General features: G+C 35.9%; 1 protein-coding gene across 1 annotated transcript; it reads right to left on the reverse strand.

Moving 5' to 3' along the window:
- Positions 1–89: 89 nt before the first annotated feature.
- LOC146136107 (uncharacterized) lies at positions 90–11,276 on the reverse strand. Its single transcript, XM_083395741.1, has 7 exons — positions 11,058–11,276; positions 5,636–5,769; positions 5,091–5,192; positions 3,848–4,055; positions 3,668–3,768; positions 1,641–1,814; positions 90–1,264 (listed from the first exon to the last, which is right to left on the reverse strand). The coding sequence occupies exons 1-7, from the start codon at positions 11,248–11,250 to the stop codon at positions 1,028–1,030; spliced, it is 1,149 nt and encodes a 382-aa protein (XP_083251867.1). The 5' UTR covers positions 11,251–11,276; the 3' UTR covers positions 90–1,027.
- Between the last annotated feature and the right edge of the window lie 4,800 nt (positions 11,277–16,076).

Raw genomic sequence — 16,076 nt, forward strand, 5'->3', positions numbered from 1 at the left:
CTGTATTTTATTTTAGAATACAAAAATTTGTTTCGAAATACAAAAACACCTATAAATGCATTTAAGGCAACAAACTGTCATTCTGCAAATATTAGCGAAAAAGTTTACAACACCATCATGCGGGCTATAATGCCACAAACGAGTACACTTCACCATTGGCGTAGTATCACATTTTGTTGTGTTTTTGTTTGAAAACTTATATTTGCTAAATTCTTTAATTTAAAAACAGATCATATGGTTATTTATTTAATTTGAAACAAATCATATACCGGTACCCCAAAGTACAAGTAAACGTACCCCAAAATACGTATAATTTAGACACTTTTTGATAAGGTAAAACGCTACTGCATTTAATTAAATCTTCTAAAAACAGATAAATATAAAAATACATCTATATCCTACAAAAAAGGAAGTGTTTAAATTCAGTAAGATGTCTTCACACCTACTTACAAGGTTAGCCAAAAGTTTCATGCAAGGTGAATATTAATAGTTTATAAAACCATTTAATTCGAGGTATGTAAAAATAAATCGAATCTTAAATGTTCGATACTTGTCAAAACTTGCTTTTAAAGCACAAATATTATTATTCAATAAATATTATTGGTTACAATTAATAAAATAAGTAATTCCGCCGGAATTTCAGCAAAATTATAGGCATAATGAAGCATGAATTTGAATGTCAAAGTCAAAAATATCGAGTAAATCAAATCATCTTGATAAAGATGGCGATACGCACTTGTATCATCATCAGTTAATGTACGTGTGTAATACAGATACGCATCGAAACGTCTTTATCAAGATGATGTCGTTGATGAAGCTATATTAACTCGACCTTTTTGGCTTTGACATTCATTGTCAAGATCCAATACAGATCCGTGCATAGTCTACAAAAGTAGCCTATAGGTATAATGATAATATAGAAGTATAAAGATACTTCCAGTCAAAGTGCGCCATCGATTCCGATGTGCCATCATTCCAAAGCAATGTTTGGTAGAAGTTCCCAGTTTAACATAAGCTGAAAAACCGCTTAACCACTAGTCTCGTCGCAAACCCCTTTTTCACAATCAACAGAAACAGCCGTTTTATTTTGAGATTCGCTTAACTGTTCTATCCTGTGTTGCAGCTGCGTAACGTGAAAGGTTAGCTGACAAGCGACGATATGGGGCGGAATATGGGCGGGGTCACTGATATCAAGAAGAAAGGCAGGAGGGGAGACCCCCAACTTTCTATAACGGTCGGCCAAGTCGTGTGGAGCGGCGTACATCTGAAGAATATGCGTAAGTTGCAAAGTCGTTTGTTCAAGAAAATACTTAATTAATTAATGACATCTGGTATGTAGAAGAAAATGTTGGAAAATAACAATTTAGGTGGATCCATTTGACGCTCAAATTCATAACAATTCACACATAAAACTGTTATTATCTTTAGTGAAATATATATATAAGTTTTCAACATATTTAAAATGTAGTTTGATAATAATAAAGATCTTTCTGAGTACAATAATGCCTTTTTAAGTCCACGTCTTATAGGCTATGTGCGTGCTAAAACTACATATATTACAGTTTTTATCTATCGGATAATTCTGTTCCAGTTAAAAAAAAAAGTTACTTTAATTAAGTTTTAGCTCTACTTGGCAATACCTTGTTGCCGATTACAGTCGGAAAGTTTCTAAAGATTTCTGGATGTCGATTGAGATAGCCTTGAAGAAGCGACTGCTTTTCCGGATCAAACTCCGCATCCAGGGTCTTCACCAGGGCTCGGAAGACTTCTGTGGACTCTTCCATCTCCATCGAGGGATTTGTCTTCGCCAGGAGCTGCAAGAAATAAAATGCTTCTGTGTCGGAACAAGGCCAAGCACGTTCGGACTATTTCGTAGCAACGTGAAAAACATCATTAACGCATTTGAGATAATTCATAACTTAAATATTATGAAGTGCTTCAAACCCTGCTCACCAAAAGCGAAACAGTCAACGATTCAAACATTTCCTTTGGATGAACGAAACGCGCAACGTCATGACGAAACGCGCAACGTCATGATGGTAATCACTATAAACCAGGGGTCGGCAACATACGACCCGCGGGCCGGATCCGGCCCGTCGCCTCGTTGACAAATTAGAATGTTCATTCTACGTCCGGTTTGTTTACGCTTAGATGCTGCCTTTTCAACCAGACCAGCGATTTTTACCGTTGTGCCGTGGAAGACTGCCAAGTGCGTCGCGCAAAAACGGAAAACGTATTAAAAAATGTTAGACATTTTTTAACATTTTTTTATTTTTATTTTCGGCATTGTAATAAAAACTTGCAAGAAATTAAAAGAAATACCGGTGTAACCGCCATAGAGCGCCTTATAACACGAACCGGAGGTCCCAAAATAATGTAGCCTACCCGGTTCTGTATAAATTACGCTGATTGAAAAAAAAAATTCCAGGTAGACAGAAACTAGAATAACAAAGTGACTGGTCGCCTCCAATACCAACATAATGTTTTGTCTTTTAGATGCACACAAGATGCATTCGAAATAGCCTACCTCCTTACCGAAATCAGTCAGCCTGATCAGGATTGTAGAACAAGCAAGGCCAGGCTATGAAAACAATTATAGGCTGCGATGAGGTTCGAACTCACGATGTCCGGACATACCGGGACCGTCGCTCTACCAACTGAGCTGCGCAGGCTCAGAAGGGAGCGAGTTGATAAACAGCCATAGCATCATTGCTTGCTGCATCACGTTCGTACATGGAAGAGGGATCGAGGGTGGTCATCCTGGAATCGTACTGGCCAACGATAACGGCACTCATATGATTGTTTCGCGACTAGCTCCCTTTCTGAGCCTGTGTAGTGCGTATAGCTCAGTTGGTAGAGCGACGGTCCCGCAGCCTATAATTGTTTTATAGCCTGGCCTTGCTTGCACTACAATCCAATCAGGCTGACTTTCGGTAAGTATCTCCAAAGGCATCTTGTGTCTTATATATGGTTGCCATTATCGTTGGCCAGTATGACTCCAGAAGGGCATGATTACAAAATAAACATTGTGTATATGTACGTTTTAGTTGTCTTTAAGATGCATTACTTTGTGGTGAAATATTCTTTCGTGGATTTAGTTTAAAGTAGGTTTATTACTTCTAATAGCATCAGGATACAGTTATAATGACCGCTTGTAAAAATGTAAAAAAATTGTAAAAAAAAAACCTTTGTAAAAAAAACCGCTTGTTTAATTTTTCAAAATATTTTTAATAAATTGCTCGCGAGGCATAAGTTACAACCAAATCATCGCGATACAAACAAAATGGCGATTAAAAAAACAAATCGACCTTTTTATAGTTTTTTGTCTAGTTTGTGCAACAGTGCACTTCAAAAACAGCTTTTTGTGAGGGCCTTTGTCAAAACTGTTGTTGTGGCTGACAATTAAAATCGTTTTATTTCTATGCGGAGGCCTAAAGTTCTTTTGTGATTAACTAAACTACAATATTGGTTCTGATTTATATAAGATTCGAGCATCAGACAATAGGACATTTTGAGCATCAGCGATTATAGCTTTAGAGTTTTAGACAATAGAAAAATATCATTTAAACCTTTATTGTGGCCTTCGCCTGAGCAATGAAATAATATAGGTAAGGAGGTATACAACGTTCACAAGATGTTACTCAAAAGTACATTGCACGGTCACTACCTGTGAATTGGTCAACTTGGTTTCAGCTTGCTGCCACTGGGTTTTGCCATTTTTAGTGCGCTTGGACGAATTTTCGAAGTAGCTTACTTCGTCTGTCATACCTTAAAAACGAGAAAAAAACACGTTTAAAATTATAGCAGTTAAAAATTAAAATGCCGTATATTAAGTTACTTTGTATACCTGCAAGTTTTCCAAGTAGATGCGATAGCACCCAACAGGCGTGCGTCAGACCCGTGGCTTCGATGAAGGTGCAAACGTGATAGAAAAAGTACATAACCCTGAGATTGAGGAAGTGCACCGGGTATTTGGCGGCCACTATCTGCGGCATCAGTTGACCCACAATCACCACCAGGACACAACTTAGGAAGCCTGTCTCCAGCAAACTTGTCTAATATGGTACCCGGAAAAGAATTACAGTCAATTACTGTTAGTTATTGTTGTTAAATCTTTGAAAAAAAACTCTAAATATTAGGTAAAAAATAATAAGCTTGAGGTAAATAAATAAACATATTAAAAGATTAAAATTAGTTTTTTATTTTATGTTTTTAAGTATTCTAGAATTGTAATGACTTAAGTCAAGTGCCCTGAAGTCATACAGTTGGGCACAACCCTTGCAGCATTGTGATGTACGATAAAGTTCAAAGCAGACTATTAACTCTATGTTACGTGGCAATGCTGCAAATTACAGAACTGGCGAAGTTCTAAATTTGATGGACAAGCAGCCTTCAACGACTTGCATTTTGCAATTGAAATATAAAATTGTAAGACATTTGGCGGAACGGCAGTAAAGTTGACGCGGACCGGTGGTTGAGAATCACTGGTTTAAAATGTATCGTTAGGTTTTCATGTTCAATATGGGTATGTGAGTGGGCCCTCATTAGATAACACCGAGACTAAATGGAACTTTCGTTACTAAAAAAAAAAAAAAAAAAAAAAAAAAATGGCATACATAAATGAAATATATAGCATTTTCACGTGACGTAAATCGAGAATGCAAACAATTAATGAACCATTCTCGCAGCAAATTTGCAAACAAGTTTTGTAATCGCAACTAACAACTAAATGAGACGCTTTTGGTTCTTCTGTAATTTGGAAAAAGGAATTGACTTGGGATTCCATAAACCACTTGGGGTTAACGGTTACGTATCTAAGATTTTTATACGGTACTATGTTTTGTTGCTAAAAATACTCATAAAAAGTGGTTATCACTTTGCTGCTGGTCAATTTTGCATCTGCTAGGGAGGGTTTTGTTTTTTGAAATTGAAATGTAGTTCTAAGAAAATCTCTTTACTTTAATCTTTTTCGTATCTGCTGGGTTCTGCAAAGTTATAGACAAAGGGGTATACGGACGCCAACTATAGTTAAGAACAGCGAACTGTAATGAACCGGCGCGAAAATGACTTGAGAGAAAAAAAAAACTCACGTAAAGCCACCTTGGAACAGGAAAGAAAAAGTCAGTCTCCAGGTCGGCGAGCTGCACTGCCGTCAACTTTGCGATAAAGAAAACCAGAAAAACAACAAGGACCTGTTAAAATGAATATATAGTTGAGCGCAAAATACTACTTTTAACTCCTAAGATCTAAAAAACGGTAATTGCATTAAGTCTTGAGTTTTTACTACTATATTATTGATTTATGCGTTAGAATGATTAATGAAATAGATTTTGTTAAACGAAATTAACCAAACAAATTGGCATTGAACGGCAATAATAACCTGGATTACTTGGTTCCAAAAATGAAATATAATGTATTGTCAAATTTTATTACGGCTGTTGATGGATATGATTATCGTTGTTGTAACATTGGAAGGCTGTAAAACTGAATATTGCTGATCCTTTTTTATAAAAAGTGGTTATAATATTCAAACCACATTGGTAATAACTTTATAGAAGGTTTAATGCATATCGGTGCCAAGTAAATTTCAAAACTCAATATTTAACAAAGTTGAGTTTGTGGATTTGAAACTTACCTGTCTTCCCATGAGAAACCTCTCGACATTGTCTTTGGAATTTGCGATCTGTGCAAGCTTGTAAGACCGTCGGTGCGAGTTCTTGTAAGAATCGGGGTGCTGGCGTTTCAACTCCACCAGGGATATTTGAAGGCCTGCGAGTAAGGTAAAAATCAAAGCACATTTGTGTGGTATCTTTTGCCTCTTTTTGTTTAGAATTTATAGTGGACTTCTTAAAACCGCGTTAAAATAGCGTGCTCGCGGGAATCATCCATGGTTTATTTTAACGTCTTGAAAGGTAAACGGGGGGTGAATATAACAAAATTCTCCGTAGATCTCATCTAATTTTTTTCTTACTTCAACAAAAAACCACTAACCTTTTAACTAGATGAAGTACAAGTATGGCAAATGGCTTCAACTAAGTAAGTTTTGTTTAGTTAAACACCGTTATATTTGGCATATAAACACAAAAAAGCAAGATTTACGACGAAATAAAGATTTAATTCAGCACGTACTACCCAGCTAACAATTTGACGTCGCAGCGACGTAGATTTTTGGTTTAAGTTTGGTCGATAAGACGTTGCAACCAACGTTATTTCTACGTAAAAACGTCGACACTTTACGACCTAGATGCGACGTTGTGCAACTACGTTGTTTATACGTTCATCATAAACGTTATTTTTACGTAGAAGTGTCTACTCCAGACGACGTAGATTCAACGTTGCAAATTACGATGTTCAGCGACGTTATTTATACGTTTATCATGAACGTTATTTTCACGTAAAAGTGTCGACACCAAACGATGTAGATGCGACGTTGTGCAACTACGTTATTTAGACGTTTATCATGAACGTTATTTTCACGTAAAAGCGTCGACACTTTACGACCTAGATGCGACGTTGGGAAGTGACTGCTAGGGCTATAGGGTCAAACAGGGGAATATATACCTTATAAAAATGGCTCATGTGTTTGTCAAGCTAAGGAAAACCCCATCCAACTTTCATCTGTTTAAGCTGCATTAACTGGGAAATGTGATTAATGACTACAAACATAACTTTTAACTTTATTTACCTTATGAAACCAAATCGAAATGAGCAAAGCCAAAAAAACTAATTGCAATGATTTACGTGCTTCTACATGGTACAATAAATGCCCAATTGGTTGCCTTAAACAAAACATTTAAAACAACCTGATAGTTATTTCATGTTTTTGATTTTTTTATTATGTCAGCAAAGTGTTTTGTGATTAATTGTTCTCACTATTAGTAATATTATGATCCAGACGTTTGGAATCCTAACACAATTCAACCATAGTTTCAAAATTTAGATGTGCCATTTACTAATTTAGCCAAGCACAGAAATTTTATATCACTGTTAATGTATTTTCTTGTGCAACCTGAATTTGTTTGGTAAAATTTAGGATCAAGAATTTTTATCTCATTTTTTTGCCAATAATAACATTTAATAATGAATATTAGTATTTTTTACATTTTTTTAACTTTGTTTTTATATTAAAAAAATATAGACCATTCTTAGTACTAGTCTATGGTATAATTTTTTCCCAATAATTCTGTCATATTATGTTTATTTTGCCTTTACTTATTGTGTGATAGCGTTTTGTGCTGTGTAGCTTCTGGTCCACAGAATGCAGACTGGTCAGAAATATATAAAATTAAAATTCTGGTGACATTGTATAACTATCACTGGTAGGTTTTGAAAAAAATTGCTGCCCAAATAAAGAAATTTAAATGCAGCCAGGATACATTTTAAAGTCTTTGTTGTTAGCATCTAGGGCAATTGCAAGCATAAAACAAAACAGCAAGAGTCAAATAAATATAATAATTAACAAAAATCTTGAAAATATTAATCACTAATTTACCTGTAAATATTGATGAGCAGCCAAGTTCATGAGGAATATCTTTAACGTGTACCCTTTTTCAAATCCCACCTTGAACTTTTAATCAAGCCTTTAGTCGAGATCTTCAGTAATGAATTTTCAAGTGTTCATTTGGGGTTTTATGCACACCCAAGGTATTTACGCTGGCATGATACAAAGATCAAGATTTGCATTAAAATTGTCTAAAAAGTTTGGGTGTTCACTCGCTGCAGAATGCAATTGGGCGCTGGTCTAGAATCCTACCACATTGATTAAATCAACGCACAATATTTGGGTTAGGGTGCGAGTTAGCGTTTGGGTGAGGGTGGGTCAAGTATTATTATATCTATTATTTAATACTTGACCCACCCTAATCCAAAATGCTAACCCACACCCTAACCGAAATATTGTGCACTGTGGTAGGATTCTAGTCCAGTGCCTGCAATTGCCCACAGAGGTAATAGAGCTTGTTTTTCTATGTTAGATGAAAATTAGTGGAGGCTTTAAAGTCATTTATTCAGTAAATTATTTTTTTTCCTACTTAAAATATAAGTTATAAATAAAACTACAAATACAGCTTAGACTATTTAACCTGAAAATATATTTGATAACAAAGCCTAATCTTCATGGTTTAAGGAAAACAACCTAAATATCTAACAAGCAGTCCTTAACGCTGAGCTGCCAAAACTTATTTTGAATTCCAATGTCCCGATAGCAAATGTTCAAACTGGACTGTGATGTCATCCGCATATTGGCCAATCACGAGTTTACGCGCCGTTCGAAAACCGCGAAAAAAAAGCAGCAGGGAGCGACATTCTTGTCTATCCAGGAAACTGCGTCTATAGCGGTCGCTGCGCTAAGTACTTTTTTATGCGATTTGTTTCATGTAAAGACAATGTTACCCTTACTAAAATGCTATCTTAAATTAAGTCACATCTCTATTTTATGTAAGCATAACTAAGTATACTTCTTTACATTTTCTAAAAAAGTTAATCAAAACACATTACAGAAAAAAACAAATATTTTGTACTTAGGCTACATAATCCCGAGGCATTCCTTAAAAGAGAGCATTTCTATTTAACGAAAATTAAAACTTGGAAAGTTAGTTTTGACGTCGGCAAACAACGTTTTTTATACGACACGTATGACATTTTGATTCGATTGTACTTCAGCTCAGTCGAAAAAACTGTCTATGACACGGAAATTCGTCTAAAATCAGTTACCTTCAACGTAAGTAGGCTAATTGATGTTGTTTCTACCTCACGTTTAACGTTTTAATAGGGTTCCTTTGACGTTTGTATCAACGCTAAACAATATTAATGAAATGTTTTAATTTATGTATAAAATAGTCTAAAACAAGTTGACCTCGATGTCAGGTATATACCTTGTTGTATACGTCACGTTTAACGTTTTAATCCGGTTGCATTGTGGTTTGCCGTAACCTTCGAAATAACTACGATCATTCAAGATGTTGCAAATTTGGTCGCGTTTTAGTTTTTCGTAATGTCAAGAAATAAAGTTATTGGAACTTCTGAAAATAGCATTTAAAATGGTTTCAAATAAGTTATCTTCAGCGACAGTTATCATTGCTTTTTGCATATACGCCACGTATGATGTTTTGAATTGGTTATATTGAAGATTGTAATAACGTTGAAAAATAACGTTATATTAACGTTAAAAATGACGTATAAAATAGTCTAATTCTAAACACAAGTAAGCTTCGATGTCAGTATTTACCGTAGTTTTTACGTCACGTGAAGTTCTAATTAGATTGCATTGTTGTTAGTTACAAACCAAAAAATAACGTTGTTAAAACGCTTAAAATCACGTCCAAAAAGCTGTCAAAGAAGTTAGCTTTGACCTTAGAATTCAACGTCATTTATACTTCACGCGTGACGTTGTCAGTTACTTGGATCTTAGTTTGTCGCAACGTCAAGAAATAGCGTTATTAAAACGTTTAAAATTACATCCAAAACGGTCTTAAATAAGTTAGCTTTGACGTCAGAAATCACCGTTGATTGTACGTCACGTATGATTTCCTAAATTGGGTCCATTGTGGTTTCTCACGACAACGTATGAAATGAAATCAAGTTTACTTTGACGTGAGTAATTAACGTTGCATGTACGTCACCTATGACGTTCTAAATTGGTTACATTAAGGTTTGTAATAAGGTTGAAAAATGACGTTATTAAAACGTTAGAAATGATGTATAAAATAGTCATAAAAGAATTATCCTTGTTACAAAAGGTAACGTTGTTGTTACGTCACGTTTTACGTTTTAATTATATAACATTGTAGTTAGTCAAAACGGTAAAATGACGTTATTATAACGCTTAAAATGGCGTCCTGGTCTCCAAGAAATTAGCTTTGATGTCAGAATTTAATGTTGTTTGTACGTCACGTATCACGTTGTAAATTAGTTACATCAATGGTGGTCACAAAGTTTAAAAATAATGTTACAAACCGTTCGCTCTGACGTACAAAATAGCCCAAAACAAGTTATTAGCCTCGAAGTAATTAATTAACCTTGTTTGTACGTCACTTTGACGTTATAATCAGGTTACTTTGTGGTGCGCCACAATTTTTTTAAAGAATACCATTGAATTGAAAAAAACGTTTAAACGACGTCAAAAGTGGCTGAAAAGACGTTAGTTTTGACGTCAGTAAACAACGTTTTTTGTACGTGATTTATGACGTTTTAAAATAAATTGCATTTGGTTTGTTTCAACGTTACGAAAGAACGTTAATCAAACGTTTGAAGTTACGTTAAAATTTGTCTATAACAAGTTAATTGTGACGTCAGAAATGAACGTGAATTCTACGTCACGTATGACGTTCTAAGCTGGTTGCGCTATAGTTTTACGGAACGTTAAATATACAGCGTTAATTAAACGTGTAAAAGACGTCTAAACCGGTCTAAAAATGTTAGATTTTACGTCAGTAATAAACGTTATTTGCGTGTCACCTATGACGTTGTAAATTTGTTTCATTGTGGTTCGTCGCAACGTTAAAAAATAACGTTCAACAAACGTTCGAAGTGACGTCCAAAATGATGTAAAACATGTTAAGATCAACGTCTGTAATCAACGTTGTTTGTACGTTACAAATGACGTTGAAATTTGGTCGCATTGCGGTTTTTCTTAACGTTAATTTTGACGTTAGTGCAACGTTTTACATTACGTTTTGATAACACGGCCTCGACGTATTTTCTTAACGTTCGTTTGGACACATTCCCACAACGTTTACTTAGTTTAAAAAAAATATCCGAACGTCGAAAAAACGTTGTGTGTTAGCTGGGTAGTAATTTGGCAGCAACACTTTTCAAATTTCAGGGCACAACCGCACATAAACGTCATAGAAACTTCAAAAGCTTACCCGATGCTGTTTGGCCTAGTGACAACAATAACATTATGATAAATAGCATCCTTGTGCAATTGAGTAACTAGTACAGGAAAAGTTAACATGTGATGTGAGTTTACATTCATGGGTTGGTTGAAAAATGTGCTAATAAAAGGTATCGGCCCCGCACTTTAGTAATGACCGGCATTTCTAACTACACAATAATACCTTCGACGATGCCGAGCAGAATAAGACAGACAAGAAACAAGACGAAGGCTGCTGGGCCGGGTACGGTTTTCCAAAATACAGTGTCGCCGTCAAAAATGGCGTAAAAAGTCACTGTCGCGGAAAAGACTAGCAAAAGAAAGCTAAACACGTACCGAACGTAGTCCAACGGACCTGACTCCTTCAGTTCAACCATTCTACTGTTTGGTCACTTTATACCTATTCTTTTAGCCTATGAGGCTGCAATGTAACAGGGGTATCAAAAGATTAGTTCGACTACTTTGCTACATAAGATCGACACCAGGGATATAGCTAAAAAGCAGTCAGCAAGTCAGATGGCGTCCATTGTCAGGCACTGGCACCAAAGAATAAATTACAAAGTGATTTGGCAATTTCATTTCCTGTATTGAACATTGTGGTAACCTATTATCGTTTAGCACTATACCAGGGGTTCTTAAACTGGGGTCCATGGACCCCTTGGGGGTCGGTGCACTAGTTTTAGGGGGTCTATGAAGATCTAATTGAAATATTAGTCTATATTTAAGAAGTAATCACATTATTAAAGAACACAATTTAATCCAAAATAAAACGGTATTGCACTGAATGTATTTAGACTCCATTTCACTTTCGCATTTTTGGACCAAAATCAGCAAATTTATGAAGTATATTTCTTTTGTGACGTCAATTTATGACGTCATTTTTTAATTTTTTTTTGCCTACAGTGGTCCACGCGAGATGAAAGAAAATTTTAGGGGTCCGCGGTAAAAAAAGTTTAAGAACCCCTGCACTATACGGATACATGGCACGATTGGCTGTCACCCGAGTTTTGCATTGAAGGTCGCTTGGATTGTAGGAATATCTAATTTTTTTTGCCTACAGTGGTCCACGCGAGATGAAAGAAAATTTTAGGGGTCCGCGGTAAAAAAAGTTTAAGAACCCCTGCACTATACGGATACATGGCACGATAGGCTGTCACCCGAGTTTTGCATTGAAGGTCGCTTGGATTGTAGGAATATCACAATTTGTAAACACAAGTTAATATATTGGTTTATTATAATCTTTTGAAAATAAAAGTCGTAGCCTATTATATAATTTGAATGTGTTGAATATATATGAACGATATAGTAATTCGGCCTAAGTTGATATTACTCTAACGCTGTGTTGATGCTCATATTTAGTTTTTTTAAGCTAATTCATACACCTGCCGCCATTAGCAACATTGTTTAAGTAACACCATCATATACCCATGACCTAAACAGCTTCATCTACAAACAGCCTACAGGAATTAAAAATTAAATGCTGGTAGTCAGTTTACTTGACTGCAATTGTAGCCCCAGTATATAGAGTAAAATTGTGCTGTAATTCCCTAACTCTAACAATGGAAGCTGGCCTAGGCAAACTACTGGTATTTCCGCCATCCTATCACTGCTTCCGTCTATTAGCGCGCTGTGCTCCTTTAAGCTTTCACGTACGACGTAACCTATACACAATGTTACAATATTATGCCTAACGCCATTATTAACTAAAGGCAACGCCTAATAACAACTAGTTACAGAAAAAAAAACATTAATAATCCACTGAACTATGGAAGCTATAGTTAAACACTGAAGGTTTAATCAAAGAAAATATTCAAAAGTTGTAGCTACTGTTCAAACTGGACACAGAAAAATAATTTTAAACTTTTTTCCGCAATTTCATATTTAATTTTTTTTGAAGTACAAGTCGCACCGCTATCTATATAATTATGACTACCGGTATTTAGGCCTACCAAACTATAGTAGGGTTGTTATATTAATGCCCCACCCGCAAACTATATTTTTTGCCACTATTTACTTTTTTAGTTATTAGTAGGTATAACTTATTTGGCCGTTTTAACAAAATTCCTATAGATTCAAAGCGCCGTGTAGGCCTACACCTGGCATGTTGCGCCGGCTGGAATCATATACTCTAGAAAGTGCGTATTCTGTCAAACTAAGAATTGCTAGGGTTGCTGAACATTGCTTACGGTTGTTGAAATTAAAACATAAAACTCGAAACCTTAAATCTCCCATATATTCAAACTTGGGGTAGATATTAGTTAAATTTAAGCGATCGACCTTTTCTGGGCTGCTCACGCAAACTACTTTTCCATGTAGCACCCGCTTTACTTCACCAGTCACCTGATAACAACATTAAAATTGCGCGGGTTTGCGTTTGCGGAAGGAATAACTGATCTGCGTCTCGGTCCCTAAGCGCCGATTGATTAATATTTTATGTCACCGCTCGCCAGGCCAGCTCATTGGACAACATTTTCATGTGCTCTGTACTTTAGCCTGGCGCTGTCATTCGGTTTGGCGTCTCCGGGTGCGCAGATGGGCTGGATTGTCGGCCGTGGAAAATTACCGGATATTTTCCACTGCAAAAGACAAGCGCGACCAAACCGGGACACGACCAATTAAAACTGGAGAACGGAATACGACCTATAAAAACGTGACACAGCCTGATCTTTTACATCCTTTACTTGTTCTTTTAAACAAACAAACATCAGGTTAAAACTAGATCTGGGGATGCTCGAACGTGAGGATGGACAAGCTGACGTTATGTCCTACTTAATGCTCTTTTTCGGGCATTTTAGGGGTGAGCTGATACTTCCACCTACATCAGATTTATTATTACAAAACTAATTATTTAAACCTTCAACAACAGCTAAATGTATCCAACAGACAAAAAACAGGACGCAACATTTGCAAATTCAAGTAGGCGAATTTTTAACCTTCGCTTGGCAACTGCTATGCTGCTTTTAATTATTTGCATTCGGCCAAGAGTTGCCTGTGGGCAATACTGTCTCCCTCGAGACGAACTAGTAAGGCGCTGTAGCCAACACACGAAACACGGATTGAAGAGTGACTTCAATTTGTAGGCGCAGTTTGGTGCCTTTTTTAAGCAGTTTGATGCCTAAAAGCGAAGTTCTTGAGGTTCAAAATGTTTTTTGTAAATATACCACTAGCTATTTTTTTTTAAATTTACGGGATCAATTTCTAAGGTCGTTGTTTTTCTGAGTTCATTTTGAAGACCTATACTTCCTATAACGATTTGAAAAGTCCCGTTGTTAACTTAAATTTATACTTAGCAGTTGGTCACCAATCGAACTTATCTCAACGTGAAAACTTATAGTCCGCAATAAGCGAAATAACGGGTGCTTATTTCTCTATATAAGGGTTGTTTAACAAACACTTTTTTGTTAAATTTCAGTGGGGACCCTCTGGAATTGTTAGGTTGTGTCTAAAGAAACTAACAAACCAAATCTAAGCACGTTTGGTTCAGTATTAACCATGCTACGTCAACTTGAAAATTCAGATTTAGGTTGAAAGTTTTGAAAAAAAAATTATACTTTTTTGCATTGCTTGCAATGGAAAAGTTCTATATAGGAGCCGGTTTTACAGTTTAAAGGTGAGTATAGTCATGGTATAAATGTCACATTATTTTATACGAAAAATGGCCTTTTAATCATGTTTTATGAACTTTAGATAACTAATTGATATGATTGTGTGAATACTAAATGCCTTACTTTATCGATTTGATGTCAAGTGTGCTGCATCTACATTATTTTACAACTAAAAATATTTTTTTATCAGTTGCTATTGGCAGAATTTGTTGCCAATATACTCCTTTGCTATAATTTAGAAACCACTGTTGGTTGATCATCACGCTTAATTTTGCAGCTGATTGGCAATCTTGGTAGAAAGCCTCGACACCACGTCAAGGTCAAAAAGGAAATCTGAACTGTTATACACCTCGTCAAGGTCTCCCATAGCTCAGATTTGCTTTTTTGTTTTACTCAGATATGGAAACCTTCATCTTATAGTAATGAATAGAGTATTTATGTTGTGCTTAGGCCTATCACATCTGAATTGATAGAGAACTAGATTGGCTAGTCAGTTTGGAATTCCTGAAATCGGGTAGCAATCCCTTTGCGTCTTGTACTTTCTACACACTTGGCATTTTGACTTGGTTCAGTGTCAAGAGTTAGTAATTTTAACTCCTCGTTCAGCAATATCGTTGACAACCTTACGCTTCTTCACCACCTGTGAAGAGGTTTGTTGGTAACTGGGAAAGGTCAACCATTTTTCACTTAATGTGGTGCTGGCACTCAAAACAAAATCGTTAACATTGCCATGGCCTTGGGATGTTATGGCGATCGGCAGCTGCTATGACTTATGGCAGTTTAGTTAGCTGTCTTGGCGCTTCTAAGGAAATAGTTTGCGGATTTGCTATGATATTGGATGTACTTGCCCAATCTTATTTGCTCACAGAGCTTAAATTGGCCTCAGCACTGCTGCTAAGGAAATCAAAGCCAGCCTTATCTTCGCATCCAAATATTCGTTGGCTTTGATCATCTTTAACGGACGCATAGTCTTCAAGTTTTTCTTTAAAATTGGCTTTTGCTATATCAAAAAGGATATCCAGATCAGCGTCAAACTGTTTATTCGTACTGCCGTGTTTGGTGGGAGGTTTACTAGCCTTTAATTTTACTGTGCTTCAGTTATTGGTCGGAAAACAGGTATATTCAGGTGTAGATCCTTTAAAGATCTTTTTCCATGGCAATTCAACCTCACTGCATGTGGTGGATACTAGCCACAGCATAATGTCTTGATTTTTTTGAATTTTTAAATAGAAAATAATCAAGCCTACTTAAAGTTCAACATAATGTTATACTGCACAGCACATTTTATACCAGTGACAACTCACAATGATCTGTGATGCCATAATTAAAAAAAAGTACATTTAGTAATCATTGCATTGTAACAACTACTAATCTAAAGTTCATAAAAACATGCTATAAAAAACATTTTTCGCCTAAAACAACCTATTAAATGTTGTTAAAATGTGACATTTATAACAGGACTATTACCCACTTTTAAACCGTAAAACAGGTTTATTTATAGCTATTCCATATATTTGAATTTTCAAATTGACGTAGCACGGTTAATACTGAACCAAACGTGGTCAGATTTGGTTTGTGAGGTTTTTAGACGCAACCTA

Source organism: Ascidiella aspersa, chromosome 8 (assembly GCF_963924565.1).
Source record: "Ascidiella aspersa chromosome 8, kaAscAspe10.2, whole genome shotgun sequence".
NCBI classification, from domain to species: domain Eukaryota; kingdom Metazoa; phylum Chordata; class Ascidiacea; order Phlebobranchia; family Ascidiidae; genus Ascidiella; species Ascidiella aspersa.

Coding starts and splice junctions, on each gene's coding strand:
- LOC146136107 (XM_083395741.1), bottom strand. CDS start 11,250: ATGGTTGAACTGAAGGAGTCAGGTCCGTTGGACTACGTTCGGTACGTG. Junction 5,193..5,635: donor GGTTTCTCATGGGAAGACAG/GTAAGTTTCAAA, acceptor TCATTTTAACAG/GTCCTTGTTGTTTTTCTGGT. Junction 3,769..3,847: donor TCTACTTGGAAAACTTGCAG/GTATACAAAGTA, acceptor CTCGTTTTTAAG/GTATGACAGACGAAGTAAGC.